This window comes from Balearica regulorum, chromosome 15 (assembly GCF_011004875.1).
Source record: "Balearica regulorum gibbericeps isolate bBalReg1 chromosome 15, bBalReg1.pri, whole genome shotgun sequence".
Classification (NCBI taxonomy): Eukaryota; Metazoa; Chordata; class Aves; order Gruiformes; family Gruidae; genus Balearica; species Balearica regulorum.
In genome coordinates, this window is record NC_046198.1 from 1,512,305 (window position 1) to 1,540,005 (window position 27,701).

Below are 27,701 nucleotides of genomic sequence, written 5' to 3' on the forward strand. Positions count from 1 at the left end.
AGCTTTGCTGAAGGCAAGGTGTCATCCGCTGCTCTGCCCTGATCAAACCTCATCTTATCACAGAAAGCAACCACATTCTTCAGTCACTGTAACTTCATGATGACCCTTTTTCCATCTCCTCCTCCTCCTCCTGCCATGCCTTCTGAAAGGACTCAGTCCATGTGTTTTCCTGGTCACTGACGCAAACCTGCCCGGGCCATCCGGAGCCTTTTTTTGATGACAGCGTGAAACTTCCTTCCCTCTGGTTGTGAAGGCTCTGCCCCAGTCACTGCGACTTTCCAAAGCTGATGGAGAGCAGCTCTGCAAGAGCAGCAGCACCCCAGCCTGCAGCCTGTCCAGCCCCGCAGACTTGCACAGTCAAGATCCAAATGCCGTATGAATCCTCACGGATTCCGCTCTAAGTCAGTTAGACACAGGCGCTGATGAGATGGCTCCGTACCATCCGTGTCTCCTCTTCCGGTAAACGAGCTTGCCTGGCACCGTCCGTGAGCTAGTGGGCAAAGGGATGGCCTGTGCGGTGGGAGACACCGGGAGCTGACCTGGAGCAGACCCAGCCAGCCAAGCACGAAGGACGGCAGGCGCCGGGTTGGCGAGGACCGGAGGACGCACAGGGAGGATTTTCGCAACCAGTGCTGGAACCAGCAGCTCCTGCTTGAGTAGGTGAGGGAGGAAGGGCTGGCGTGTTCCAACTGCCTGAGGATCTTCCAGTCCTCGTTTCCCAGGACACCAAGCTTTTCGTGAGTGTTTACCTCCTGCCCAGCCTCCAGTTTACCTTAACCTGGGACTGGCAAGGGGCTCTTTTCTGGTACTTGCCCTCAACCTTCTCGTTCACAGCCTGAGGAACTAGGAGGTCCTGATGGCTCCTCGAAGGGCTGGACAGAAAGTCGTGGCCCAGAGCACATGGTCCATCACCTGTGTGGGAGGAGGTCATCTCCTTGTGTCCTTGAGCTCTGCTGAAGGCTTTTTGCAACAAGACAGGCATGAGGAAACATAACTCTTGACTAGGTAATATATAATTATATATATGTGAGTATCTATCACTGATCAGAGCGGTTCCAATATATTTTTAGGTAGTAGGATCAAAAGGAAGTTACGTAGAAGATGTATGTATTCCCTTTACTCCTGTGTGTACGTATGCGTACAGGGGCGTGTAACACAGAGGACATTTCAAGGAACAATATTGTACAAACCCAGAAGAGTTTTGATTTCATTGTCAAACTAATGCATCACCCGCATTTAGCGCAAGAGGGAAATGAGACTCAGAGGATTTGAGAGGTGTAACAAGGCCCAGAGTCCCCAAGGGAAGAGCCACACTGTATTTGTGGAGGTCCAGCAGGCTGTCAGCAGAATGGTGTCTCACAACGGGTGCGTGGTCCTGCTGAGCACCACGCGCTGTCTTCTTCAGTGGGACAGGCGAGGCGGCAGTGATGAATGCTCTTGTCGTAACTGTGCCGGGACACATTTCATGTCCTCTATTGTCTTTTTTGGTGGGGTTGTGACAGTCAAACCCCTCCCTGATTGAGGGGGAGAGATCCACTCCCTCTACCCAGGGAGGGTTATTGGTTCCAAAAAGCCCCAGTGATCCCGGGGCCCTGCAAGCTGCCCCACACCAGTCCTTGAGCCTTGGGACTCAGTCTGGAGCCTAGAGCAGCCCCCTGGGCCCCACAACCTTGGGATATGGGGGATCGGGGCTGGCTCTTGGGGTGCTAGAGCTGTGGGGATGTCCCTGGGACTCTAGGAGTACTATGGGGGTACTCCCTGCAGTCCTGGGGTTCTCTCACTAGAGAAGGAGAGGCATCAGGGCTTCCTTGGGGAATCTGGGAGCCCTGAGGGTATGGAGAGGGGTGTGGGGGTGTCCTCAGGAGACGTCACGGTCCCCAGTTCCTCCCAAGCACTGCAGAAGTGCGCAATGGGATCTTGGGGCACCCCAGCCGGTCCCTCATTAGTGGGGTGCCAGGGGACCCCAGGGTTACTCACCGGCGGGGCGGTGGGCTCGGCGTTATCCTCGGGGCGCAGGATGTGTCGGCAGGGGCCAGGGGAAGCCGCCTCATCTGTGGCGTCATCGGGGTCAGCCAGGCTGAGCAGCAGCAAGTTGGTGCAGGCGAAGGTTCGCTTCAGGCCGCAGCAGTTTGGGGGAGGAGCGCTCCCGGGGAACTCCGTGCTGGGGGGACTGACACGCCGTGGGGCAGAGGTGTGACAGGGACCCCCATGGCTGTGGGAAGGAAGCACAGGTCCCAGCCCCCACAACCCCTCTGCTAGCCCCATTGCCCCCCTGTTGCCACCGCTAACCCTCAGTAGCCCCCGTTAACTCCCCGGTCTCCCCCCTGACTCTCTACCTTCCCCAGTGCCCCCCAACACCCCCTGCTGACTCTCCAGCTCCCCCTGTGCCCCCCTCCAGAGCCTCCCAGTGATCCTGCTGCCCTCTCACAGCCCACAACCATCCCTCCACTGCGTTCTCCAGTTGCTGTCCCACCCTCAGCTGCCTTTTACCCGAGGAACAAGGCGGCCGCAGGTTTGGCGAGGGCCTGGGGGGCACCCAGGCCCAGGAGGGGCCTGGGGGCTGCAGGCTGCACGTGGGTGCCCGACGTGGGGTCTGTGGCCTCCCTGATCTCCTTCGACTGCAGAAGAGTTTTCACCCCTGCGTTGGCCATGGCACTGCTGGCACGAGTCTGTACTGGAGGGGTCACGAGATCCCTGGCTGCCCCCAGGGGTGGCAGAGGGGTTCCTGCCTGTGACCTTGACCTCACAAACACCAGCTGTACTGGTCACGCATGGTTCCGTTAGGTCACGAGGGGCTTCTGTCCCAGCCTCTCCCCTTACGTGCCTCAGGTTACCCTTTAGATTGCTGGTTTGGTCACTTCTCTCCCCAAAGTAGCCATCAAAATACTTAGAATCATAAAATATCAAGTTGGAAGGGACCCATAAGGACCATCAGCCCCAACTCCCTGCTCATCGAGTCTTCCCCAGCATGAAGAGCCCCAGGTACACGGGGCCAGCGAGGGCAGGAAAAATCCAACTCAGAAAGGGCTGAGGACAGAGAAGGAAGCGCGAAGGGGTAAAGAATACAGAATTTTTGGCAGCAGTGCCACTCCTGCTACCATCTCTTGGCAGAGTAGTGGGATGACATAGGGGGAAGCTTCATTTTCACTGGAAGTCTCTGTCAGAACTGGTTGGTAGAAAAGGACTCGCTGGACAGGAAGAGGACAGCCGTGGTGTGCAGGAGCTTGCCGGGACACCAGGACGCCCTTCCACTACTACACAATCCCACGGGACGCATCTCTCTGGTTACTACCGTAAGATCCACACCATCCTGCTGCCAGATCTCGTCAGGTCAGGTAAAAAGGTGGGGAAGGGGGGTCAGGGATCACCAGGATTTACCAATAATGCTCAACAAAGGCAAAAAACTCCCATGGTGAGCAGCAACCGGAATAACGTGGACTAAGGAGAAAGTAAATGACAGAAAAGCTGAGGCAATGCAGAATAAAGACTCTTTTATAGAAGAGATAAAGCAGCTACAGTTCACTCCTTGTTCGCCGAAGGAGGAAATCAGCTTCTAGCCATCAGTGGTGCTCACCAGGTTCTTCTTTCAGGGGTGGAATAATTTCTCCAGTTTCTAAAATTCTGTCCCCCTGATGGAACGAGAGAGCACGGTGAGCATTTCCTCCAACACCCAGCCTCTCCCTTCGCTCAGCACAGTCTTTCCATTAAGCTGTAACTGTCCCCACTTCCAGACGCACAAAAAACCCACTTACTACAACTTACTTGGAACACTCTCATTCGCTCAACACTTCCCAGGATGCTGAAATAACATCGCAGTCCAATTCTCTGAAATCTGCCCTTCCTTTACCCTGTCTTTCCAGCTACAGAACAGCAGCCAAACATTTCAAGACTATCTTGTTTTAAAAACGTATACTGGAGTTGTAGCACTGCATCAGCACCTTCAACGCAGAGCAGGTTTCAGCGAGTCTCCAAACCCACGGCTCACGAAAAGCTACATAATCCCCCAAAAATCAATCTGATGCCCGAGTGCTGTTGGTTGCGGCCTCAGGCACGGCCTTGGCTGATTGAGCTGACCTCACTCCAGTGGGTAATCAGGCTGAAGTCAGAGGCCCGCAGTTCAACCTCCAGTACGTTGCTATGTGGTTGTTAGGAATGGAGTTTTTAATAATTTTATTTTTGATAAAGCACAATTAGGCAGGTGTTATGCAAATAAAAACGTGCAACCGGCTGAAATAGCAGAGCTAAACTTGTAAGACAATATTTGCCCACTGACTCGCTACACCAAGCAACAAGTAACAGCTCAGAGCAGTCCGAAAAACAGCGAAGACCAAACAATCCGACCCCCCCCATTTGGCAAACCAAAGCTCAGGCTGGGGGTGTCACGGCTCTGCACACCGGGGACCTTCAGGGACGCCTGGGACCGAGCTCGCGCGGCCAGAACCGACACGCTCGGGACCGAACTCCTCCCGACTCCTGACAATCGCTGCTCCTGCTGTCCCGCGCCTTAATAATCCCGCTTCACAAACCCAACCCCCTTCACAAAGTACTTAGCGCTTGTTAAATCACTCAACCCCCCCCCCCCAACTGCGCTGCCCCAGGGCAGCCCGCCCACAGCACCAACCTCACCCTTCTAGAGATTCTCCCTGCGCCGCTACTGCACAAAGCTGCGCCTCTCCCCAAATCGGCCCTTTTCCGCCCGTTTTACCAAAGTGGAAGGTAAACCAAGTATTGACAGACTTACTGGGAATATCCGTGGATTTGACATAACAACACCGTGAGGCTTTTTCTGAAAGGGGGGGGGGGGGAAGAGAGGGAGGGGGGAAGGAAAAAGCAGCGTTACCCAGATGAAGTATAAAGGATTTCCAAAACAGAGACGCCAACCCTGCTAAAATCCAAGCTCTACTGAGTACAAGGCTCATTAGGCCCAGTACTTTCTGCTAATTAATACCCAAGGCTAATAACGCTACACCTCCCAAGCCAGACAAGCCCGTGGAAGCGGACGGTCGGTCCCATCGCCAGCGCACTGGCCGTTCCCCGTCCCCACACCATCAGCCGCAGCCTGGTTATCCCCCGGGGCACCGTTCCTCCGGGAAAACCACAATTAAGACAGAGTCTTCCGGCTCGCAGGAGGCAGCACGGTCAAAGCTGGTCACTACCATGAAAGATCACAAATATATATATATATATTCCTGCCACCCAAGCGAGGAAAACCAAGCGGCGAACAGACCGTGGGACGTCACCTTCACCTGCCTGACACGAGCCCGTCGGTGACCGCTCGTTTCCTTCCCCCCCCCCCCCAGCTTCCTCCGGGGTGTAACCCAGAGTCCCCCCCACTCCCTGAACCCCCTTCTTCAGGTTTCCTTTCAGAGGCCGCCCGGAGGGGCTGCACGCACCATGACGTGGTACTTCACGTAGTAGAAGACGATCCAGGAGGGGATCAGGACCCGGATCAGGATGAAGCCGCTGGTCTGGTAGGCCTTGAACACCTGCGGGGCACAGGGACGCCCGTCAGGCCCGGGGCCGTCCCCGTGTGTGTGCGGGTGCCCGTCCCCGGCTCACCTGGTGCCGCCAGAACCCCCCGGGCTGCAGGAACCGCTCCCAGAAGGCGGCCACGGGCCCCAGCTGCCGCCGCGGCAGGACGGGCTCCCGCTCGCTCAGCTCCTGGTCCCGCAGCCAGCGGCGCCGCAGAACGCGGAGTTGCTGCAGCCGCAGCTTCTCGTCCTCGCTGTAGCCGCTCATGGCGCCGCCGGTCCCGGCCCCGGTCCCGGCCCCGGTCCCTCAGCCCGGCTCTGCGCGGCGGGCGGGCGGGCGCCGTGTCCTTCGCCGCGGCGCGCGGCAATGACGTCCTCAAGGCGCAGGGTGGTGCGTCATCACGACGCGCAGGGTGGGCACAGGAGGAGGCGGAGCCCGGTGGGTGGGTGGAACCCCCCCGTGGGCCTGGATAGCTCAGTCGGGAGAGCATCAGACTTTTAATCTGAGGGTCCAGGGTTCGAGCCCCTGTTCAGGCGGCAGGCTCCTCTTTCTTGGCGGCTCCTCCTCCCCGGGGCGGCCGTCAGGCCAGGCCGGGGATGTGCGGCCTGCTGCCACCATGGCCGAGCCCGAGCTGCCCGTCCGCTTCCAGCACCGCTTCCTGGCGGCCCGGCAGCTCCGCTCCTTCCCCTGGCCGGTACGGCGGGCAGCGGCGGGGGGCGGGAACGGGGACAGTGGGAGCCGCGGGGACGGGGAAGCCTCAGCTTTATTTCTTCTGGTTTAGGAACTTGAGCAAAACCTGCGGACTTCGGCGGGTTCTGCCCTGCTCGTGGATATCCTGCACAAGGTAAGGTGGGATGATGGGATGATGCCGCCTCACGTAACCAAAGCGCTTGCTGGCCTGCAACGGGTTTTGCTCGCGATCACAAAGGTAAGCGACTTTGCGTCGCCGTTTTTCTTTGGGCCCAGCAGAACAGCACCTTCCCTTCTCTTCCTGTTCTTAGCACCAGCGCGAGGGCACGGAGGGCTTCACGTCACAAACAGGTCAGCGCAGCCCGCCCTGTCTCCGGCGGCCGAGGACGAGGTGATCCCGGCCACCCCGGGCACCCACCAGCCCTCACGGTGCCTGACCTTTGCGTGCGGAAAGGAAACGGCGAATGAGGCAGCAAACCAAAAAAAAAAAAAGAGGGAAGAGAAAAGCAAAATGGAGCTAATTGGCCTCTTTCCACCCGGTTTTGCTTTTTACTTCAGAAAAGTGAAAAGCGCGTGGTCCCAATTAACGGCTTTTCTCCGGCCCCTTCCTGCCTTTCCTAAAACCTTCCCTTGGTAACTGGTTTTAATTGCTGTTCTTCTTGCAGACCCTTCTCCACCCTCTGTGTGTGAAATATCCCCCTGCCACCAAGTACAGGAGGTGTTTTCTAACCGAACTCATCAAAAAGGTACTGCGTACTGGTCACGTTGGCTGCAACTCCTTTTTTTTTTTTTTTCCTTGACAATATGCCAGTTTTACATTACGGGCCAGGCTGAATTATTTGAATTAACAAAAAAATAGCATTAATGTAAAATATTATGTATTAAAATGGGGCGTAATGAGCATGGGTTGTCTGTGTCATGACAATTTGATGCCCAGAGCTGCCCTGTTCCCTTTGCACAGCATGAATCCACAGCAGCTGAACCCCTGGATGAGCTGTACGATACCCTGGCAGATCTTTTAAATGAAGAAGAATCTACTCGCTGTTACAAAAACTACTTGCTGGTAAAAACAATTACTGCGTTGTTATAAATCACTTTTAATCATCTGAACTAAGCAATAATTAGCTTGAAAAGTAACTCCCCAGAACCCTGGAGTCCTCCCTACCTTTTTCCAGGCACTAATATTGATTGTAAACTGTAAAATCCATTGTCTATGCCCATCCATCTTCCTTTTCTTGCGTGCGTCCTCCAGCCCACAGGAGAAGCCGTCACCCTTTCCGAGAGCGTGGCGATTATCTCCGGAGGAACCACGGGGCTCGTCACCTGGGACGCTGCTCTTCATCTCGCTGAATGGGCAGTAGGGAACGCCGCCATTTTCAGTAACAGGTAAACCACAGCGGCGCAGTGGAAAGACGGGGAAAGAAGCCACGGTATTTTCATTCGTATCGTGAGCTATGCAACTGTAATTTAATAACATACAGTATTTACCCCCCAGATAATCGAAATGACTCTACTCTTTTGCTAATGGCTAACTGCTGCTCTCGTCTGTTCTGCAACAGTCAAACTTGAATCCAGGAGAGGACCTCATAGTTATTTTAAGACAGGTTTTAAGATCAAAACCATTACACCATGGGGTCAGGCCGTTAAATCCCAGCTCCCACACTGCCTTGCCAGTAATTTTAACTGGCTCCACGCTGGGATTCATCTCGCCTGACTTCAGATGCCGATGTGCAGGCGTGCACATCTAATTTCATAGTCTAGACTTTGTTTATAAGCAGTCGAGAGGAACGAGCGCTTTTAAGGCAAGATGCGGCTAAGTTAATATTAAATACCAACCTCACATGGAGCGGCGCTGTGCTGCTGAAGTGCCCGTTTCTCTCCACTGACTCCAAAAAGAACCAGACCACCAGTTCAGATGGAGAGAACCCCGCTGCAGAAGTCTAATTGCAGCAGCGGAACTGTATGCAAAAGCAGCATTTCAAGTCCTTCATTTTCATGCTTCTAATTACATTTTCAGCGTTTACCAACTCTACCAGTTATTTGAAACAAAGATTAGATTGTAGATGGCGTACTCAAAAACTATTGAAACAATCTGTAACTGATTTTACCTTTAGATATACTTGGAATGTTTTGATTTCCTAACTCAATTTAGAGCCCTAGTAAGTCCTTCTGTTACGCTATTACCCTTCAGGACAGTCTTGGAACTGGGAAGTGGGATCGGCTTCACTGGAATCGCAGTCTGTAAAACCTGCAATCCCAAGACGTACGTATTTAGTGACTGCCACCCCTGCGTTCTCAAGCAGCTGGCAGAAAACATCCGTTTGAACGGCTTCACCTTGGAGCCCAAAACCACTCGTCATATCCAAGCAGAGTCCCGAGGCCAGGAGGCAGAAGCAACGAATTCCCCAAAACCCAAAATAATTGTTGCAGAACTTGACTGGGGCTCTGTTACAGAAAAACAACTGTTGGATCTTCAGCCCGACGTCATCGTTGCAGCAGGTGATTACATTTCTGATTATGCCTCGCGGTGTGCTGTCGTGCAGGAATAACCAGGTTAGAGGAATTGCATGACGGATCTTCTCCCAGTTCACCTCACCATTCTGCTTTTCTCAGATATTCAACGGTTGTTTACATAAGACTGAAATTATTTTTCCCTTCTGTATTTAAAAAAAATAATAATCCAGAAAGAGAGGATGATAAATCTGCCACTTTTTAGAGCCTCAGCAATAACTGGCAGTCTTGGCTTTCTCTTGAGGGATAATATACATCTGAAGAGAAAGGAACTTTTTTGGAACTTGCCTATGTGTGAATCTGGGGGGAGTTTATAAAAATCTAGTAACACAAAATCTATCAATAGTAAAATTTCTTAGCTGTAGCTACAGGATTTTACTCCCTGATTTGGGGCTTTGCAGAGGAAAAAATTACTTAAGAATTTAGGTGAAAAAAATGACAAAGATACTACCTTTGTCTTCCAAGTATCACACGATGCATTAAACATGCAACGTCTGTAAAATGAAGTCACCATACGTTACCTAATGCCAGCCACAGCATTCAGGGAATGCACAAACCAGCCTAAGCTGGACGAACAAAGGAAACGCAACTCAAAACCGAAGGAGATTTATACGTATTTACTATTTGCTGCTACTACTTACTGCAGGACATTTCCCTTGTGACGTTGTACAAGAGTAACTGGTAGGTCCATCACCGGGACATGGATCTGCCTCGGCATTTCCGTGTAGTAAACCGCCACCTCTGGAGCATCGGCCCTGAACACGTTGGAGAATCGCAGCGCTGATTAGCGCAGCTGAGGTTTTGTCCCCCTGGTGATCAGCCTTACCCTTCCTCACTATTTCTGCTCTCAAGGAAATTATTTGAAGTGAAAACTGCTGCAGTTCAAATCAAAGTCCTTTGCAACCAGCCTCTGAAATAAGAGATTGTTAACAACGCTACGGACAGTTGTAGCAGAGAGTACCACTGCCCAAAGGTTTTGTTGTCTCCCTTAAGATGGGCTCAGACACAATATCTGACAGTCCATTCACAAAAAGGAGCACAGATCTATTTTAGTGATTTTTGGACTGCTATTGGAGATGAGGGCAGCTTCACACAGCACATAAATCCTTTCCTAAGATCTCTTCTTGGGATTTATCATCCCCTCAATAAGAAAGTCATATTCTCCTGTAAGGTAAATATTGTATCTATTTCTTTTGTAGTTTCCATTCTGCTTTTTGCTTATTTAGTCAATAAATACTGAATGTTTTCCTTTTTGTGCAGATGTGGTCTATGATCCAGAGATCACTTCTGCCCTTATTGGTATGCTACAAAAACTCTCCGCTTTCAGAGCGGCTAGAAAACCTCCTGAGGTCTACGTCGCCTTCACCATTCGTAACCCAGACACCTATCGCCTGTTCCAGGCTGGACTCGGTAGGTGCCTCTTTCCCTGTTACTTCATCTGAGGAAGAGATGGACAGGAGTATTTTTTGGCAATGGGCATTTGCCTGTAGCTTGCTGAAGGTCTCTTCTTACAGAACTTGACGTGCAGCCTTTGCTCTTTGTTTTATTAAGCAGAAATAAGATACCCAGTGTTTCTCTTTACAGATAAAGTTGGGATCGGATGGCAGATTATTCCAGCCCACAGCAACAGTTTCTTTCTCTATGACGTGCAACCCAACGTAACTATTCTACAGCTATTTATATAGACTTGGCAAATATGACAGAATTAGAATTTTCAGAGCACTCTCATCCTTGCAACAAGATAACCTTCAATTCTAGAAAGGAGAGGCACCGAGAATACAACTGTAAGCACGGACTGTTGTCAAAGTCAGTTACATTTTCTCCTGTAATTGTCAGCGTGTACGCAAGCAAGCTGCTGCCCCTGAAAATGCCTGTGAAGCTCAAGCGGTAGCAAGAAGCCCTAACTGCACCACGCTTTGATGCTGCAGAAGACAACAGAATTGAATTGTATTTTTTTTTCCCAATTGTGTTTGATTTGTAAATAACGGAGGCACATCTGCAGGATCACAGGGTGAGCATCACACACTGTTTCATAGTAATTTTTTTTAACATTAAAACCAGCTGTAATTGTTGTCTACTCTGGTTTTTATATACTGTATATACTTGCAGTATAGGTAATCTTAAAAATTAATAATAATACCTACAGTCAGTATAGTAGGTAGTGTCACAAGCTTACATGATGCTGTAAGAGGAAGTAACAGACTCTGTGCTCATCAGGTTTATCTTTATCCTGCAGTGATGGCAAAACTCAATTTGATTGACATTTCTCTCACACAAAGACTGTCACTCACAACTATCGGGAAGCCATCCTCAGATGGGCCAGAAAATACAAGAATCGTACTCTGTAGCAATGCTCTACGGATACTGCAAGGAGGAAGAATTTAGCTCACCTTCTCTGAAACTTTCCATAATCCAGTCATTGTTTTCCCCTTGGGCAGCATTGGTCCTGAAGCAGAAAATCAAACATGCTGCTCTCTCTCCTGACTTCCTTTTCAGTACCTCAGTTTAAAAGCTACTTAAAACACAAGGAACAAATACTTTAGCCCTCTCCTCCTGTAGCAATAGACAGGTAACTCAAAATGTGAAGAATCATCTTACTCTCCCAGCTGAAGGTGGCCATGACCGCTAGTTTTACGTTGGATGTATTGAAGTAACCCCGCTGCGCTTCGTTTTAGAATTTTGGGTCTAAAACGTTTTATTATAGGAAGATGAAACGTCTATAAAGCTTTTGGCATTACTGTTTAATTAAAGAAATTTAGGTCCATAAGCATATCAATGGCTGAAAGGGAATGGCCATACCACTGGACAGAAAAAGTAATAATAAAAATAAAAAATCAGCAAATAAATCTTCATAGATCATTTTTCAGCCAATAAACTAGTGAAAGTGCTGAACCCCTGCAGTAAGGAACTTGGGACTCTCTTCACCTCCACACCAGTGGAACCAAATCATTGTCAATCTTTTTTCAGTGTCTACTATCACCACGGTGCAGAGGGGAAGGGCAAGATTAGCAGAGAGCTGCCTACCGTGGCAAAAGCAGGTATTAAACAATTCCTCAGTCAGCGGGTTGAAAAATGCTGCTGCAGAAACCACCACTGAACTAGGAGCTCTGAAGAGGCTCAATGCAAGTGGTAACCACATAAACCCAAGCACATTTATTCCTCAAATGACTGACATCTATTTTATAAAGAAGCTAAAAGGTGATGAAAAAAAGCATCTTGTAAGCATTAGGTCTGCCTATGAATACTGATAGTGAATATAAAAAAATAGAATGAAGGGTACAGCCGAGTGAGCACTCTGAAAGTGAAGCGGCCTTTTATTAATTTATGCATACTTTAACAACCTGGTTTGGGTTTATTTTTTCCTTTTCTCTTTGCCTGTTCAAAAAGGGATAAATTTTATGTTCTTTCTCAAGGTAAATGGGCACATTCACTTCAGTGTACAAGGACAACACTCGCTGAAAGGTCCTTTTTCCTCTAAGTGTTCAATAAAGCTGTTGCGTGCCAGTGGCTGCACTTTCGTATTCTTGCACACACTGTAAAAAAGGAAAACTAAATGGTTCTGTCTCAGTAAAATCAGATGAGGATTTTCAATAGTTGTCTAAGGAAGACTAGCCAAGACTGCTAACTGGTTGAAAAAATAAAGACCCACTATATCCTCGGTTCAAATAAAACAATTCAAATAAAAAGCATCTCCCATTTGCAAGAAAAATACACCCAAATCGCCTACTGAAGTGCCTACTGTACAACAGGTGTAACTGGTAGAGTTTATAGATGCATTTAAGTACGTACACCAAAAAGTGACCTTAAGGCAGCACAGGTAAGAAATTTTGCATGTAGGAGTTTCCAGAGTAACTAAACCTCCCACTCACTTTCTAAAGGTTCACCCAAGTGATAAGGAAGAAAAGGCAGCGTGGACGGCAAGGCTCACGCTCTTCAGCGCGGGAACCCTGTCTTCCCTCATGACTTACACTGCTGGCACACAACCAATACCCTCGGTTGCACCTTCAGCACTGTTCTTACACGAGAAGCTGAAATTGTAAAGGAAAAGGTGTCCCCAAACAATTGTCCCAAGATGAAGTCGTTAAGAACAGCAACTGTAGACAACACAAAGTGTTTATTCACTATTTATCAAATCTCTGCATCTCCAGGAATGTGTTTGCTTTTTTGACACCCTCCTCCCTCCCAAAAGTCATTCATTCTGCCCAAGCAAAGGAAGAACAGTCTGGTCCCAACTCTCATCCCAGCGCAGCTGCTTGGACGCACGGAGATTTTTTCTGAAGCTGTGAAGTTTGCCCTCCAGGGTAGGAAATTCTGAGAAAAGCATCTGTAAGTTAAAAAAGAAAAACCACAGAAAAATACCTCATATTACATTTTAGGTTCATTCTAGCCTCCCCAATGTTAACCCTCAACTACAACGCTGCAGTAAGACAGCACTCTTTAGTCTGGGCCTATAAATAGTGAACGATGACAATATGTACAATGTTCTTGCCAGCTTCACATTCATATTCAAATAGAAGCGAGGCCAATAACATTCACCAGGCAAAGCAGTATCTTCTGCGAATGCAAAATACACAGGTGGTAGGCAGATTGGAAAGGCGGCTCACACAGTACCACCTTTGTGGTTATAGCTAGTGGGAAAGAAAAAAAAATAATCAGTCAAGCCTTTACCTTTAGTTGTTCTGCAAGTTCATTCGAGTCCCTGAATATCAGACCATTTTCATTGTGTTTCACAAGTTCATGTAAACTGTGAACAAAAGTCATAGGAGAAAACATAAAGCAGCGAGCGGGACACAGACATTTTAAAAAGTTGTGCGGTGACATCCGAAGAGATCGTGCTAGGGCATCTGTAACGCTATGACCCTGGATGTCTAGATGTAAGCTTCATACCTGATGAAATGGGATGAAGAAGGCAGTTTCAAACATTTAAATTTAAAGATTGTTTCTCCCTTCTATCAGACTATCTAAATCTACCATTGCAGCACAAAAGGGTCCTCACTCTGCCTTTGTGCCACTCACCCGGCCACACATTAAAAATCAGGGCAATTGTCTACTTTAAAATTAACCTACAAGGAAAATCTGTCCATGATCCAGTTTATGAGATCTTCACGAAGAATGTATCTTTGTTTATAAAGGCTACTGCTTCCCCAAAGGACTGTAACTTGTAAGGCTGACTATGCCCTTCACAGAACAGCCGTACCTACGCAGAAGGAAGCTTTTCTTACATTAAGTATATGGAAACAAAGGATCCCAGGGAAGGTTTTTAAGGCAACGCTACCAACTTTATAGAAACTAGTGTTAATTTTTTAACTGACCTTAAATAAAATTACCTTGATTTCTAATTTAACATATTGAATTAAACCCGAAATTATTATGGCTTAATACCAGAATCTCATTTGGTACATGCAGAAGCTGTTAAACTCTTGCTCTGTAAGTATATTGTTCTAAATGATCCACTTAAACTGTATCAGAATAAGCTCTTACCATTCAAAATATATTGCACACACAGGTAAACAACAGCCGAACATATCTACCACCTTCATGGGTAAATCCAAACCACTCGATGATTTATGGAGACACACCCCCAGGTCTGCGGAGCCTGGAACACAAACAAAGCAGACAAGAGCTTGAATTCTCTGCAAGCAGTTCTTCTAGTCTTACTGCAAACCTTCCTGTTTATGTACTTCTTCGTGTGATGCAAGCTAAAACCAAGCTGTTTTCAACACCATCCAGACTGACTCAATTTCAAGCACTCAGGGAAAAAAAATAAAGTGCAATGTATTCTGTGACTAAAATTAGTCAGGCTTTAGAAACACACCAGGCGAGTGCATATTAAAGGAAATTTTAAAATTTTGCCTATCTTAAAACAGCCTTTCTGCCTCTTAATCTGCTAAGAGTGGGTAAGTGCACAGGAAAGCACCATCACAAGCCAGACAGGATATGCTGCGTGGCTCACTAGCGACCTCTTCAAGTGATTTCAAAACAGAGAAATTACCCTGTGATTTTATATGCAGCATATATTCATTAGTTAAAAAGTACCAAATAAACACAGTGTTTTACAGCTACATAAATCGGCAGGCTCTAACCCTGCACTATGTAGATCAAGCTATGTACTGTACTACTTTATTAAGCTTACTCACACTCTATGCTAACACAATGAACATGCTGAGGGAATATTATTCCAAGGACACGTTTAATTTAGAATTTCAGCTACTTTTGGTTGCTTGGCCAAACACTTTATCATTTCATTTACTGGAATGACCCTGAAAGTAAACAGGAATACACATAGGCACACTATATTTCAGCACAGAAGAAACAAAGAGTAAAAAGAACAGGCTAAAATAGCAACGCAGATACTACGCCTACATCTTGGGATAACAGTGAAAAACTGTAGTTAGAGAAATTTAGCAATTTTGCTGTGACTAACCAGCAACTTATTCGCTTACTATATTCTACCAGCTTCTGTGCAAAACCTCTATCAGCTCTCTGTAAATTTGCAAAGCTGTTTTTCAAGCTCTCAAGCCTATTTCATAATCCATTATTTACCAAGCAAAAGAGGGTAATCCTCAGCTTCAAGCCACGGTGTACAGATCTGGATATGTTTAAAGTGCATTTTGTTTATCAGTCCATTGTAGTAGTCTTTTAGAGGTCCTTTACCTGTTTAAAACAGAAAAAAAATATATAATAGATTTTTTTATCAAGATGACTGAAAATAGTGTGGTCTGTGCATCTTACTGTACAGCTGACAAACTCCTGTTGTATCGGGCACATCAAAAAAGACATGTAGAAGACTAAGTCCCCTTGAAAGCAATGTGACCCTAGACTTTTGTTTACTCAATATTCAGAAAAGCCTGCCATCAATATCCCCCAGTCTTGACCTACATTTTGTCTACAGCCATAAGCTAACCAAATAACTAACAACATATTTCACCAGCACAACTGGCCCTTCAAAATCCCACTAAGTTTTAATTTGCTCTTAATGAGAAAGTTAACCACACAGCATTCATTCTGTCTACACAACTTTTTGGCAAAACCTTATTTGATGAGTAGGTCTTTTCCAGCACTAAAAAACTTGCTGCTTAACACTCCAAACATCAGATTTTACATTTCTTTTGCAGCATCATCTTAATGTTGAGCTTAAATTCTTTTGAACGTGGAGTAATGCACAGCTGTACTAGGTAGGCAGGCTGAGAACTTCTCCTCTTTAAAGATGCACCATGGTTACTTACACTGCTTAACAGTCCAGCTATAAATCATTGTTATTATTTACAACCAGACATAAAGACAATAGTCCCTCCTCTCTCTTTACTTTCAGAAGAGTCAAGAAAGAACAAAAGTGAAAATGAAGTCTTCTGTGTTAGCACTGAAAAAATTGTAGCGTGAATAAAATGTTACCTGTTATCACACATACTAAAGGTGGAAGCTTGACTCCTTCATTGATATACTGCTCATAATCTAGAGAAGACAAAAAACCTGTTTAGAGTCAAGAAATACACGGATGCTTGATTTAAGAATTCTCACAGTGTGTTAATTGTTTAGCTTCCCACTTCAAGTAATTTCTTTACAAGCATATACCTAGTAAAATAGTAGTAAACTTAGCAATATAAAAATTGACAAACTTCCATAGAAATCAATTATGGTCTGTTTAAAATGCATTACTCATCAAGCATTTGTCTGACTGCACCGTATTGGCTGTTTCAATATATTAACTTAGAAACTGCAGCTGCAAAGACTACAAAATAAGACAATGTGTATTCCTTTCTTTCCTATTAGCAGATGCAAGAGCTTAGAAAATAAAATTGCAATTTTCAAGACAGATAGAAATATAACTCTCCCTGACAACTGCTCTAATGGAATCTAGATGTTGCACTTCTGGATTTCAACTATTACTCTTAAACCACTGCTGATTAGTCAAACACACTTGCATTTTCACTTGAATATGGAAGCACTGTTCTTTAGCAAAACCCTTCATAACTGTCCATAAAACCACCGTTCCCCTTTGAATAGGTGAGATGAATTCCTTCATACCTACCTTCTAAAGCTTTTAAAAGGACTGAAAAGTCTTCATCCTCTGAAAGAGAAGGCTTTATTAGTGGCATTGATATTTCTATCATTTATAATGAATTATTATCCTTAAATAACAACAATCAAGATTTTCCTCACCTTCACCTAAATTATTTTAATAGAAAAAGCACATTCCATACTTAAAATCTGCTGTAACTGTTTTCATAAATAAAAGTCTGTAACCATATATAATGCTTATTTGTTCCCCTTACTGGCAACACGGCAGACAAACAAGCCACAAAAACATCTTCAAGGCTATCAAGTTTAAAATTTCTAGTTTCTGAAGCTGGAGAATTAAGTGTAGAACTTGCCCTCTTAATTCAAAGGTAGAGACAATTCTGCCCATGGTTACTAGATATGAATTTGTTCCCACTCTCTGTTCCCTTTTTCATATAGAGAAAAAAAAGTGAGAAAATTATGTAATACACATTATCAGAACTAAAGGACTAAATATTTCAGTTTATTAATCCATTTTACACCACCATGCAAGATAGCATGTCTAGAATGAAAGTTAAAAAAAGAAGTAGAAAATCTCTTTAATCATTCTTGAAGCTGAGCCTCTAGACTGCAGCTCTGTAATTAAAACATAGCTTTAAAAATCATTCCTCTCTAAACACTGAGGTATATCATATACAACTTGTCTTTAAATTCCTCCAGCCAAATGAAAGAAAAAAGTAACTTTGCCACTGATGATGTAAACACACTTCTATAGCATGGCAAGCGTTAAGTGTGAGAAAGTATGAACAGCCCAGGTTTTATCTTTTTGTTAAACAGTGGTTAAATATTAAAAATAAAACTAATTGATTCCAAACCTGTCCAGCTTGTGCTGCTGATTAGAAGAGCTGGCCGTCCTTTGGTTTTTACCACGCGCCCATTTTTTTCATCCATTTCTGTAAAGGCAGACCTCTCGGCCTTCCAACTGAGAGACTCTGTACTACGGAAACAGAATTTTCTGAGTATGGACTACACAACCACAGCCAACAACCACAGAAAGTAATACTATGCTTAACTGGCATGAATTTCCAAACACTGTTTCAGATTTGCTGCTCGACTTCTCTAGAAACACAATCTTTACAGTACTGAGCTGCAGAGAGATATCTGATCGTAACAGAGACCATTTTTCATCTTTCCTATTGCTACCAAGAGCCTAGCGACGCTGCTGCTATAGGCACGATTACATCTTCTAATAAAGTGTTTTCCTTAACAAGTTGAGAAAATACTCAGCCTGTCTTCCCAGCTCTGTCTCAAACACAGGGAGGCCAACAGTACATTTATTCAATTAAACTCAGAACCTTTACATTCTGTGGCGGGCAATTCCAAAAAGAAACTGCTAGACATTATGGCTTTCACTTCTTTTTCAAGCGTTAGTTTGGTAAAATAACTCCCTGTTAAATGAGACATCCTGCACATAGCCAGAGCACAACATTTAACACTTAGACCAAGGCCTTGAAAGCTCTCCACAGTAAGTGAAAGGAAGGGATGCTACTAACGAAGCATCCAGTCACTGTCATCTAGTTCAATGGGAACTAGACACCTGCTGAGTTCCACCCTAGAGATATACTATTAGATTGCCTCAGTACTTACGCTAACAGTTTTAAAAATAAAACTCTTCTATCATTTCACCCGCCAAGCATGGTGTTATCACAGTTCAACGATTTCACTCATCCTGGCCTCTCCCAGTGACAATTAAACTAACCTGCACAGCATCGGCCACTGGCTAAAAGCACGCAGAGACCACTCTGCCTCACGTTCAGTAACTTGTGACTCCGTGCAAAAGTATTTCCGGTCACTAAGTGCAGTAACTTTACGTCATTCAGTTAAGGCTGTAACTGCATGCTTTACTTACACATACCGTGGTTTAAAAGCCTCATAGTTTTTGGCAAGTTTCATGTACAAATGATGTTGAAGTTCTAACGAAGTTTCCTTGAAATAAGAAGCTGGCTTGTCATACAGTGTTACTGCCCTGTAATGGAACAAATTCACAAGTGAAATAAAAAACAGATGTAACAAATTGTATATGGTACAGTGACAGGCTATAACAATGTAATGCAGAAAGTAATTAAGTAAATCAATACAGCAAAATAATTAATTTTTTGATGTTTATAACTTTCTGTATGCCCTAAGTTTTCTGGAATACACCAAGGTGGACATACTGATCCCACAACAAAGGGCACCTTTCTTGTGTGCATATCCAAGGGGTCTAAATGCAACAGTAAAAACTGCAGACATAATTGTCCTGATTTTTAAACTCACTCCATCACTGTTCCCGAGCAACTTTGATCTTAAAGCCCTCTGATTGCCAAAGAAACATTCCAGAGCAGGCCAATTGTTAAAAAACACAGTGATGTCTGCCTCATTCCGATTCTACAGGCAGCTTGGTAGCAAGCTTCCATAACTCCTGGACTGCCACCTTCTAGTCAACGGGGTGTTAACTCTGGAGGGTAGTGAAGGTTCTTGAATGCCCACAGTCCTCTAGCTTATTGCAAAACCGAGCTAACATGTTTCACTGGTGATGGATGGGCTCAGGAAAGTTGCTCCTCTAAAATTCCTCTGAATCCAGAATCATCAGGGATATGTTCTTTCATTTTACTTCATGCACACACACGTGCTAATTTGTTAGAGGTATTTGACTTACTTTATGTTACAATTCACCCATAGATCTTCTTTCATTGCATTAGTGACGCACAAGTTATAGTCAGACAAACGCCCAAACAGCTTTTCGTACCTGACAAAAATTAAATCTTAGTTAGAAACCACAGGCAGGCAATCGCGTTAGCCAAACAGTAACTGCCCACCGGTGCCCCTGCTAATTAAAAGCCAAACAAAACCAAAAGAAACCCAACTGTCCCCAGTAACTGAAACGTAATTAGCAATTATTGACTGACTCCTTATACTGAAGCAAGGGACACAGCACGACTCCCTTATCCCCTAAGAACACCACACTCAAAAGCCTTTAAAGCCTTTATCTACATGTAACCAACTAGGTTCAGACCTTTAAAGATGAGTTGGAGTGTAAAGCAGCATTAGAGAATAAAAAAACCCCCGTACCTATAAAATCATTCTAATAACAAGACCAAAGTTTGCATATGCATATAAAAGCAACCTGCCTACTTCATCAATCCCCTTCCTACATGTTTAACAAAGGTGCTTTACAGAACGTGCTTTCTGAAATCAAAAGCAGTTAAACACAGCAAAATCCAGAAATCCTTCAAGGAAACAGCCCTTTGCTAATTATATTCTCCCCACTGGTTTCTATTCTTCTGAATTCTGCAAAGGCATGTAATTTATCAACCGGAGAAGAAATTAGTGTACAAACCATTTTGCAATTTGTACTAGTGGGTGATTTCTTCCATGATTCAGACTCATTATAGTATATCCATAGTTGTGCCAATCAATTATCAGTTTGCTCCTCCAGAAAAGACATGCGACCCAGGCAACAGCTATACTGGGTAAGCCTGGAGGATTCTGTTTAACAAATAAAGCAAATAAAAATAGCATAAGACTGCGATCAAGTGACAAAAACTAAGCAACTACCAGAAAAAGGAAATCAAACAATTGAAATCATGTTGCTTTACGGGATCTTAATGAACAGAGACAGTTATAGACACCAGCTACAGAACTGCCAGTGTCTCCTATGAAGACTGGCAGACACTTCAAATTTACTGTTGGATCAGGATGAAAATTCCCCTCCAATAAACACACAAACATTTCTGTTAAGATTTATTCTTTACTGCTATCCATGCCAATGAAGTCCACAAGCTCAGCAGTTAACAGGAAGAACAAAAGTGAACTGTTAACAGCAAAATCAAAGTTTAGAGCTAAATGAGTAGTTTGACATAGGTTTAAACCATTGATTAGGACAGTTTAAGTTCTCAAAAAATTAGAACAATGTCCGAGACTGCTAAAAATGCCCTGCAATGTAGTACTATTTATTTTACTAATATTGATCCCAAGACAAAACAGACCTGAAGAAGAATATAGGACGGCTGATCTATCTTCAGCATTGTGTACAGTAATTGTATTGCCTGCACAATGACTTTTATGACATACTGGAAAAGCTTCGGGCCAACTGTAAAACAACAGAAAAACTGATAAGAATGTTACAGCTCTCCAGAAACGCACACCTCATACAGAGCCAGCCATCCCTGCAGAGAAAGGTTTAAAATAACAGTACGCTGTAAAAATTGAAACCTGTTTTTTAGACAAACATCTCGCAGTCCCTAAAAATTCCCCTTCTGTGTTTTGTACAGAAAGAAATCAGAGTAGGTATGGATAAACACAGACGCAGCTTAAAAAAAAAATTAAAATTTAAAAATGCCCCTGTTTCAGCCTGCACCAGAACTGCGTTAATGTGCTCCGTACCACAGAGACAAGTGTTTACAACCGGTGGGGAGGCACCGAGGACACGCAGCTGGGCTGAACCAGGGCACACCTCCGCCCCAGCCCCACCGAGGCCCAAACCCCCCTCGGGTTGTTCATTTTCCCACGAAAATCCCGTTTCCCCTTTTCCCCCGCTTCCCCCCGAACACAAGCACCCGCCACAGCCACGCTCCGGACTCCGGCCCGGGCGACTCGCTCCCCCGCCGGCCCGGGCCGAGGACCCGCAGCGGGGCCGGGAGCCGGAGCCGTCCCGCACCCACCTCGCAGCCCCCGCAGATCCGCCACGGGCACCAGCCGTATCCTCCGGCTCCGCAGCACGTCGCCGTGCGGCCTGCTCTCTGCCAGATGGGAGAGGCCCGTCAGAGAAGCGACCCGCTGACACCGCCCCGGCCCGACCCCAGCCGCCGCCTCAGCGTAGCTCAAACCGGGCCCCGCCGGCGCCGTCCCCTGTGGGGCATGGCGGGGTGGGGAAGGAGCCGCCGCCCCCCCTCACTCACGGAGGTAGCCCAACAACTCGACGCTGTGTCCGTGCCGGGCCAGCGACAGAGCGTGGTACTGCATCCGCGGACTGCGGCCCAGGTCGCCCAGCACCGCCACGCACACCCGGCCCGCACCGCCCGCCGCCCGCCGCCGCCATAACAGCAGCACCAGCACCACCACCAGCACCAGCAGCGCCAGCGTCCCGCCGCCCGCCGCCATCTTGTGGCGCTAGCGGCGGGAAGGGCGCCCCCTGGCGGCGCCGCCCTCTGAGGGGACCCGGCCTCGCCCGGGACTCGGCGGTGCTGAGGCGGTAGGAGCTGGGGAGGGTGCGGAGGGCTCCAGGTCAAACCTCATCTGAAAACCGGTTGTGGTGGGGACGGCGGTCACTGGAGGAGGCTCCAAAACTTCGTATTTTACAGTGAGTTTATGGCGGGTTGAAAAATGAATTTTCTTTCTGCAGGGCGCTTGAAAGGCCCTCACAACATAAATCACTTGCTCAGCGTGCCTGAGTGGAAACGTTGGTGAAGAACTTGTCTTCTCTGGCTGAAAACGTGACACATTCTCTAATGTTCTCATTATCCAATCAATTACGAGTTTGCTCCTCCAAAAAAGACATGCGACCCAGGTAACAGCCAAACTGGGTAAGCCTGGAGGAATCTGTTTAACAAATAAAACAAATAAAAATAGCACAAGACTTCAATCAAGTGACAAACACTAAGCACCTACCAGCAAAAGAAAATCAAATTACTTTTGTCTAATTTCTCTCATAATTCTCAGACTGACCCCAAATATTTCAAAGGTAGAAATGAAGCTAGCCTCTGCTCGGCTTAGACCTGTGGCTCCTCGATTCCACCTGAACTGCGGTGATACACCTAAGATAGCTAGGAATGTATTTGTAATTTTATTGGTCGTGTTTTCCCCAACTTCTCGATTTTAGGGCCACTCCTTTCCCTCCTGACTATCACCAATATTTTATCTGTGCACTTCATCCCAAAAAAATCTATACCACAGACATTCTGGTTGCCAAGGATAACACGCACATTATCCATGTGATGCATTACCAGTAACCAATGACACGATACTCGGACCTAATTAGTTCTTAGGCACCAGGCCACACAGATGTTTATTGGGACAACTCTATGTGTCGAGAGCCGAACAGGCTGGTTGAAAATACTATTTGGTATATCGTTAGTCTGGAAACAGATTGACAATGAGGTCCTTGTGGATATACCAGATACTGGTGTTCTTTTCCATTCCCACCCCCAGGCTTGTTAAGATGGACATCTTATGTTTGTGGGGAGCCTATGGTCCATGAAGATGCATCCTGCTAAAAAAATGCTATTAGATTAACTTATCACAGAATATTTGAGTCCAATGTAAGATTTTCAATTGTGATTCACAGTTCTCAGATCTTCTCTTCCCTCCAGGTTGGAGGAAAAGAAAAAGTCTAATAAAATGCAGTGCAATACTAATTTCTGTATCTAGAAAGGATGCTCCGATCAACTGTTCCTGAGGATCCAATATTACAAGAGTGTTTTCTGCACTAGCATGATGAAAATAAACTTGGAGATTGAAACCAATAGAGTTTTCTTCTCAAGACATCTTCATGGAAAACAGTACGTCGCCTATTCTCAATTAACCAATAATGTGGTAAACATTATTGCAAAATAAAAAAAGCAAAGCTTTTTCTTCAGCAGAAATGAATCATCTAACAAAAGATAAGAGAGATTTGCTATGTTAAAGTAATGAATTATACAACATTTAAAACTTGAGCTTCAGATATTTAACTCAAATTTTACAATCTGAATCTTTATCCCAACTTAAGTAAGATTTATCAAGTAAAGTTCATGATTTTGTTACATACATTAGCCATACTGTAAGGGCCATCATTTCCAAGCCTGGAATTTATTTACCTAAATCTGTTTTTAAAATAGATTGCTAGGATATGTGGTATGATTTTGGTTAAGCTTTATGGGGTTTGGTTTGTTTTTTTTTTTTTTTCCTGAAAATCAAGCATATAAAACAGTCATGACAAAAGAGCTGTGTTTTTTCTGTCCCACTTTGTTACCCCTGGTGATATTGTGTGGCATGTCTGGTTTCTCAGACTTCTGCAAACTCAGACGGTGGCTGGAGAAGATTCTCACTTGGCAGAAGCCGAACGAAGGATGTTTTGGAGAACTTAGTGAGTAAGCCTTACCCCACAGGAATGAGGTGTTGTGATACCTTGTCTGAACATACAAGATATAGTCTGCAAATCAAAGGGCTGTTTTTTAGCATTTCTGTCAAGTCTTATTGAGAACTCCAATAACCCCCATATCTCCTCTGGAAGAGAAGCAATCATTAATGTTTTTCATGTCCAAAACCTTTCCAAACACTACACAAACTTCAGCACAAAGAATGTGCCTGGTCATATAGATCAGCAGAACCTTAGCCCATTTGTAGTAAGTTTTCTCACTTGAAGTCTGTTTCATCAGCTGTAAGATAAGGCCATCTCCTCCGCTTCAAGAAAGCAGAAACTTCAGAGAGAGAGGTGTTAACAAGAGTCTTCATTGTGAATGAAACCTCAGCATTGTGGAGCAATCCATTTTCCCTTATTTCTTCTTTTTTTTTTTTTTTTTTGTCTAGGTAAAGATTTTGGACACACCTCTGGAGCAGCAGACCAAAAGCAGCTGCTGAGGAGAGTTGAGAGAAGGGAAAATTTGTTTGCAGGTAAAAATAATTGATATGTTTAAAGGAAGGTGTATCTTTTAGAAAGCTTTGTTCCAGTTACTGCTGAACAACTGTGCATAAATTATTCAATAATCTAAATCAAGACAGTTGTTTCCAAGGTAATTCCAACTTCTGTTTCTTACATGTAGGAGCAGCTTTCTTGTCTCCCTAATAATGTTTGCAGAAAGAAGGTATCACAAATGCTTGTGTGAATAAGAAAAATGATCCTGATTGTCCCAAGATTTTTGTGAGGGAGGAATCCTTTTATTAAACAACAGTTTGGAGACAGACCTCACAGCATGAATGCAGAATGAGATCTCCAATCTGCACCCATACTGAATAAGCTGCTACAATCAGAGCCTGAAAAAAGGTTTGGAAAAAACCACTCTGAATAACAAAGGGAGCAGCAGGAGCCAGCTGTGTCCTAAGAGAAGAGAAGCCAAGGGTGACATCAGCACAGGTCAGGCAATGATCTCACCATCAGGGCACAGTCCCACAGCGACCTGGGCTGGGTGATGACAGCAACAGGTCCCATTGCCGGTCCATTGATCATCAGACAAAAGCAAGGTAACAAGGCCAAGGTCAAGCCACTAAATCTAAACGACGATTCAGGAACAGGACTGGAAACAGGTACATCTACAACATAGCTCAAGGAAGAATTGAAGGCCAGGCCTGAGCTTAAATGAGGCCTCTAGGCCCAGGGCAGAGGTGGATGGAGGTCCCAGGACAGTCTGGTCAGGGCAATTAGGGCGTGCTGGTGCACTCAGGGCCCTGGCAAACCCATGCTTCGAAACACCAAGTCCATTTGCAGCTAACTTGTGAGCAAAGTTGGTGAAATTTCACATTCACCACTTTAGCCATATTATCATGTATCAATATAGCTGGGGAAAAAAAAAAAGTTGCTCCCGAAAGACACAATGGATACAGTATTTGTAAAATAAAACATTTGAACAAATGCTACATGTTATCTAAGGCAGCCTGTTTAAAGTAGTCAGAGAGCTAATGGTCATTACCATCCATAAAATGAGGAAAAGCATCACATACTTGATAATTGTGTTCACACCATAATTTTCAGAGCTGGGCTGAACTTCAGGTTCAAGACAGAGGTGGAGCTAGTAACAGATCTAGACATCAGCATGCATGTTCCTTTCATGATATTCACTGTGATAACAGAAAAAAAAAAAAGGTCACACTTGGCTGACCTCCACTTAGTGGAAAAACCAGAGATATTCTGATTTAGAACCTGACCTAGACTAAAACCTAGGTTAGGTTAGGAGCTGTGTCTTCACACCAAAGCCCAGGACAGCTTAGCTTCTGAGAGTCATTCAGTCCAGTGTGGTCATAAGGTGGTTTGCCAGCACCTGCGTATACATACGCTTTAGAACCTGTATTTTGGGGAAGTACGTGTGTTTGTGACATGCTTGGAATTGAGACTGGTTATCTTTAACAACAGGTAGTTATTTCCATTAATGGAGAAATCTTGTGTCATCGCAAACACTGAAATTCTGACAGTGCCCACCCTTCCCTCTTTGAAAAATTCTAGAAAAAACAAGTTACTTATACTCTATGCAGTACTTAATACTAGTGCAGTGAGGAAAGCAAATTGCAAAGTAAATGCAATATATAGAGATGAAAGACTATACAGTTTTCAAATACTGTTTCGTGGGGTTTTGCAGGATTTTTTCCAGTTTGCATGAGGTTTCTGTTCCCTATGGATTTCCAAAGGCAGCTTTTGGCCTGTGGATTCTACATCCCACATCGTGATCTTGGCCTCTCTTGTAAACTACAGAAAAGACAGGGTGCGTTTGGGAATTGGCTGGAAGCTTTCTGATGAAGCCCTTAGTGCAGGATGTTCCCTGCAAAAAGTTTAAGGTGTTTGAGCAAAAGATCCTGAATGAACACTGGCTTGGATTTTAGGATTAGTCCCATGAGCCTGGGAGCAGACTATATGCCTAGAAGATGTATTTTATTCCCAAGATAAACATTTGGAAAGTTCATTTCATGACGCGCTGGCAGTATTTTCCTTAGTGATGGGTATGGCTCAGAACAGAGCGATGAAACGCTGAAACAATGTCCTGAAGTTAGCATTTATATCCAAACAAGGCAACCAGCCCCCAAACCCTGGCAAAACCTGTCCAATTAATTTCCTCTGCTATTTAAACTGTTAGAATTTAGCAGAAAACTGAAGGGTTCCTGCTTTTACTGTTGCCTTTCGGGTGGTTATGGCTTTCCAAACAGTCTCATTTGTTTGGACAGGACTAGAGCTGAAACTTGGCTCAAAACAGCAAGGTCAAGGTCTTGGCTGAGGTTAAGAGAAAGAAATATGGAACTTAACAAGTGTTTGGAGCAGTCAGTACGGCTTGAGGAGGTGCCAGGACTAAGCACTTGATAAGGATGAAACACAGTGAATAAAGTAGGTGCCCTTACCACTGTTAACAAAGTTGTTCTTTCATTAAAAATAGAATTACGGAGATTAGAAAGAAAAATGTTTTTTACTGAAAATAACGGGCATGGCATATAGTTCCTGGTCAGACAAAAAGATTTACCTTACAGGCAGATACAGCAATGGAGGATTTGCTGGTTTTAATCATGTATTTGACTTGGATATTTCTAGAAAGAGAAAATTCCCAGATTTGCAAAGTAGGCTCTACCAGATTTTTCTTCCTAACTCTGCTGGCCAAGGTGTATCACAGAATGCAAGTCACTGATGTTACAGTTAAGAAACCCTAGAGCTGACTGAATATATCGTCACCCTCTCCATTTTTGTTATTTTTCCCCATCTGGAAAATGGACAAAAATCCCCATCCTCCCAATTGCTTATGTAGTCAGTATTTTGTTTGGAGGAAAACCGAAACATTCATCAAAACATTACTGTGGGTAAGGTTACAGATTATCCATACTTATTACCCACTTCTTATGTCACAGTGACCAAATTCAGCTACCTTCAACTTAAATGGAAAAAATGAATTAAGTTCCTGCCCATCGGGAGCTCGCCGAGAGGAGGACGGCGATGGCCGGGTCGGGGGCGACCGCCCGGCCCGACATGTTTCCCCGTGGATGATGCAGCTATGGTGGCTGTAAAGGCCGTGTTTACCTCATTTTCTGTCAGAATCTGTCACAGATGGTGATGAGAAAACGCCAGGCCCTGAAGAGCAGGGAGCGCGTCCTCCCCGCAGTTAAGGCTAGTTCAGACACGTCTACAGCAACTACCGAGAGACAGGCCACGGCTCGTTATGGAAACAGCAGACTCTGGAGGTATTTCTGCCCACCTTCCCCGCCGTGAAAGCCGCCTTAGCCCACCGCTCCGAGCACCGTGCCCGCCGCGCAGCGCCGGGCCCCGCCGGCCGGCCCTGACCGAGGAGCAGCGGCGGGAAACGGGCCCCGGGCGCTGCCGCCGC

The 27,701-nt window shown here is 45.4% G+C and overlaps 4 protein-coding genes and 1 non-coding gene across 9 annotated transcripts; 2 read left to right on the forward strand and 3 right to left on the reverse strand.

The window, feature by feature from the left end:
• Positions 1 to 1,180: 1,180 nt before the first annotated feature.
• On the reverse strand, positions 1,181 to 3,325 carry LOC142603946 (testis-specific serine kinase substrate-like). The gene is made up of 3 exons (XM_075767290.1): positions 2,491 to 3,325; positions 1,978 to 2,212; positions 1,181 to 1,446 (listed from the first exon to the last, which is right to left on the reverse strand). The coding sequence occupies exons 1-3, from the start codon at positions 2,649 to 2,651 to the stop codon at positions 1,402 to 1,404; spliced, it is 441 nt and encodes a 146-aa protein (XP_075623405.1). The 5' UTR covers positions 2,652 to 3,325; the 3' UTR covers positions 1,181 to 1,401.
• Positions 3,326 to 3,476: 151 nt separating this feature from the next.
• NDUFB6 (NADH:ubiquinone oxidoreductase subunit B6) lies at positions 3,477 to 5,854 on the reverse strand. The gene is made up of 4 exons (XM_075767291.1): positions 5,560 to 5,854; positions 5,394 to 5,486; positions 4,742 to 4,786; positions 3,477 to 3,629 (listed from the first exon to the last, which is right to left on the reverse strand). Exons 1-4 carry the CDS (start codon positions 5,737 to 5,739, stop codon positions 3,561 to 3,563), a joined length of 387 nt encoding a protein of 128 aa, XP_075623406.1. The 5' UTR covers positions 5,740 to 5,854; the 3' UTR covers positions 3,477 to 3,560.
• A 73-nt stretch (positions 5,855 to 5,927) lies between these two features.
• EEF2KMT (eukaryotic elongation factor 2 lysine methyltransferase) lies at positions 5,928 to 12,325 on the forward strand. 3 transcript variants are annotated; one of them, XR_012837837.1, is made up of 9 exons: positions 5,932 to 6,166; positions 6,254 to 6,316; positions 6,828 to 6,908; positions 7,124 to 7,225; positions 7,415 to 7,548; positions 8,354 to 8,661; positions 9,934 to 10,083; positions 10,258 to 10,684; positions 10,910 to 12,325. XR_012837837.1 is itself a non-coding variant. In XM_075767287.1 (8 exons), exons 1-8 carry the CDS (start codon positions 6,089 to 6,091, stop codon positions 10,333 to 10,335), a joined length of 927 nt encoding a protein of 308 aa, XP_075623402.1. In that variant the 5' UTR covers positions 5,928 to 6,088; the 3' UTR covers positions 10,336 to 10,746. The 3 variants fall into 3 exon arrangements, 2 of the variants coding, with proteins under 2 accessions (XP_075623402.1, XP_075623401.1); XM_075767287.1 differs by lacking the exon at positions 10,910 to 12,325 and having other exon boundaries at positions 5,928 to 6,166; positions 10,001 to 10,083; positions 10,258 to 10,746; XM_075767286.1 differs by lacking the exon at positions 10,910 to 12,325 and having other exon boundaries at positions 10,258 to 10,746.
• TRNAK-UUU (transfer RNA lysine (anticodon UUU)) lies at positions 5,936 to 6,008 on the forward strand. Its single transcript has one exon. It is a non-coding gene; the product is annotated as a tRNA-Lys (tRNA).
• Positions 12,326 to 12,768: 443 nt separating the features above from the next.
• Positions 12,769 to 27,700, reverse strand: ALG1 (ALG1 chitobiosyldiphosphodolichol beta-mannosyltransferase). 3 transcript variants are annotated; one of them, XM_075767283.1, is made up of 15 exons: positions 27,398 to 27,700; positions 22,826 to 22,921; positions 22,087 to 22,251; positions 21,375 to 21,452; positions 20,700 to 20,803; positions 20,051 to 20,199; positions 19,370 to 19,459; positions 18,587 to 18,697; positions 17,547 to 17,668; positions 16,703 to 16,741; positions 16,066 to 16,125; positions 15,217 to 15,327; positions 14,155 to 14,269; positions 13,342 to 13,417; positions 12,769 to 12,997 (listed from the first exon to the last, which is right to left on the reverse strand). In XM_075767283.1, the coding sequence occupies exons 5-15, from the start codon at positions 20,736 to 20,738 to the stop codon at positions 12,863 to 12,865; spliced, it is 1,047 nt and encodes a 348-aa protein (XP_075623398.1). In that variant the 5' UTR covers positions 20,739 to 20,803; positions 21,375 to 21,452; positions 22,087 to 22,251; positions 22,826 to 22,921; positions 27,398 to 27,700; the 3' UTR covers positions 12,769 to 12,862. The 3 variants fall into 3 exon arrangements, with proteins under 3 accessions (XP_075623398.1, XP_075623399.1, XP_075623397.1); XM_075767284.1 differs by lacking the exons at positions 22,087 to 22,251; positions 22,826 to 22,921; positions 27,398 to 27,700 and adding an exon at positions 21,944 to 22,063; XM_075767282.1 differs by lacking the exons at positions 22,087 to 22,251; positions 22,826 to 22,921; positions 27,398 to 27,700 and adding an exon at positions 21,612 to 21,842.
• Position 27,701: the final 1 nt, after the last annotated feature.

What these genes read in the sequence shown, in the direction of transcription:
- LOC142603946 (XM_075767290.1), bottom strand. Translation starts at nt 2,651, where the DNA reads ATGGCCAACGCAGGGGTGAAAACTCTTCTGCAGTCGAAGGAGATCAGG. An exon ending in GCGGCCGCCTTGTTCCTCGG is followed by an intron (nt 2,213 to 2,490) that starts GTAAAAGGCAGC and finishes TCCTTCCCACAG; the next exon opens with CCATGGGGGTCCCTGTCACA. An exon ending in CCGAGCCCACCGCCCCGCCG is followed by an intron (nt 1,447 to 1,977) that starts GTGAGTAACCCT and finishes GTCCCGGCACAG; the next exon opens with TTACGACAAGAGCATTCATC.
- NDUFB6 (XM_075767291.1), bottom strand. Translation starts at nt 5,739, where the DNA reads ATGAGCGGCTACAGCGAGGACGAGAAGCTGCGGCTGCAGCAACTCCGC. An exon ending in GGGGGTTCTGGCGGCACCAG is followed by an intron (nt 5,487 to 5,559) that starts GTGAGCCGGGGA and finishes TGTGCCCCGCAG; the next exon opens with GTGTTCAAGGCCTACCAGAC. An exon ending in CAAATCCACGGATATTCCCA is followed by an intron (nt 3,630 to 4,741) that starts GTAAGTCTGTCA and finishes TCGTTCCATCAG; the next exon opens with GGGGACAGAATTTTAGAAAC.
- EEF2KMT (XM_075767286.1), top strand. Translation starts at nt 6,089, where the DNA reads ATGGCCGAGCCCGAGCTGCCCGTCCGCTTCCAGCACCGCTTCCTGGCG. An exon ending in TCCGCTCCTTCCCCTGGCCG is followed by an intron (nt 6,167 to 6,253) that starts GTACGGCGGGCA and finishes CTTCTGGTTTAG; the next exon opens with GAACTTGAGCAAAACCTGCG. An exon ending in CCTGTTCCAGGCTGGACTCG is followed by an intron (nt 10,084 to 10,257) that starts GTAGGTGCCTCT and finishes TTCTCTTTACAG; the next exon opens with ATAAAGTTGGGATCGGATGG.
- ALG1 (XM_075767282.1), bottom strand. Translation starts at nt 21,813, where the DNA reads ATGGCGGCGGGCGGCGGGACGCTGGCGCTGCTGGTGCTGGTGGTGGTG. An exon ending in CGTCCTATATTCTTCTTCAG is followed by an intron (nt 20,200 to 20,699) that starts GTCTGTTTTGTC and finishes TTTGTTAAACAG; the next exon opens with AATCCTCCAGGCTTACCCAG. An exon ending in CCTTTTAAAAGCTTTAGAAG is followed by an intron (nt 16,126 to 16,702) that starts GTAGGTATGAAG and finishes TGTCTTCTCTAG; the next exon opens with ATTATGAGCAGTATATCAAT.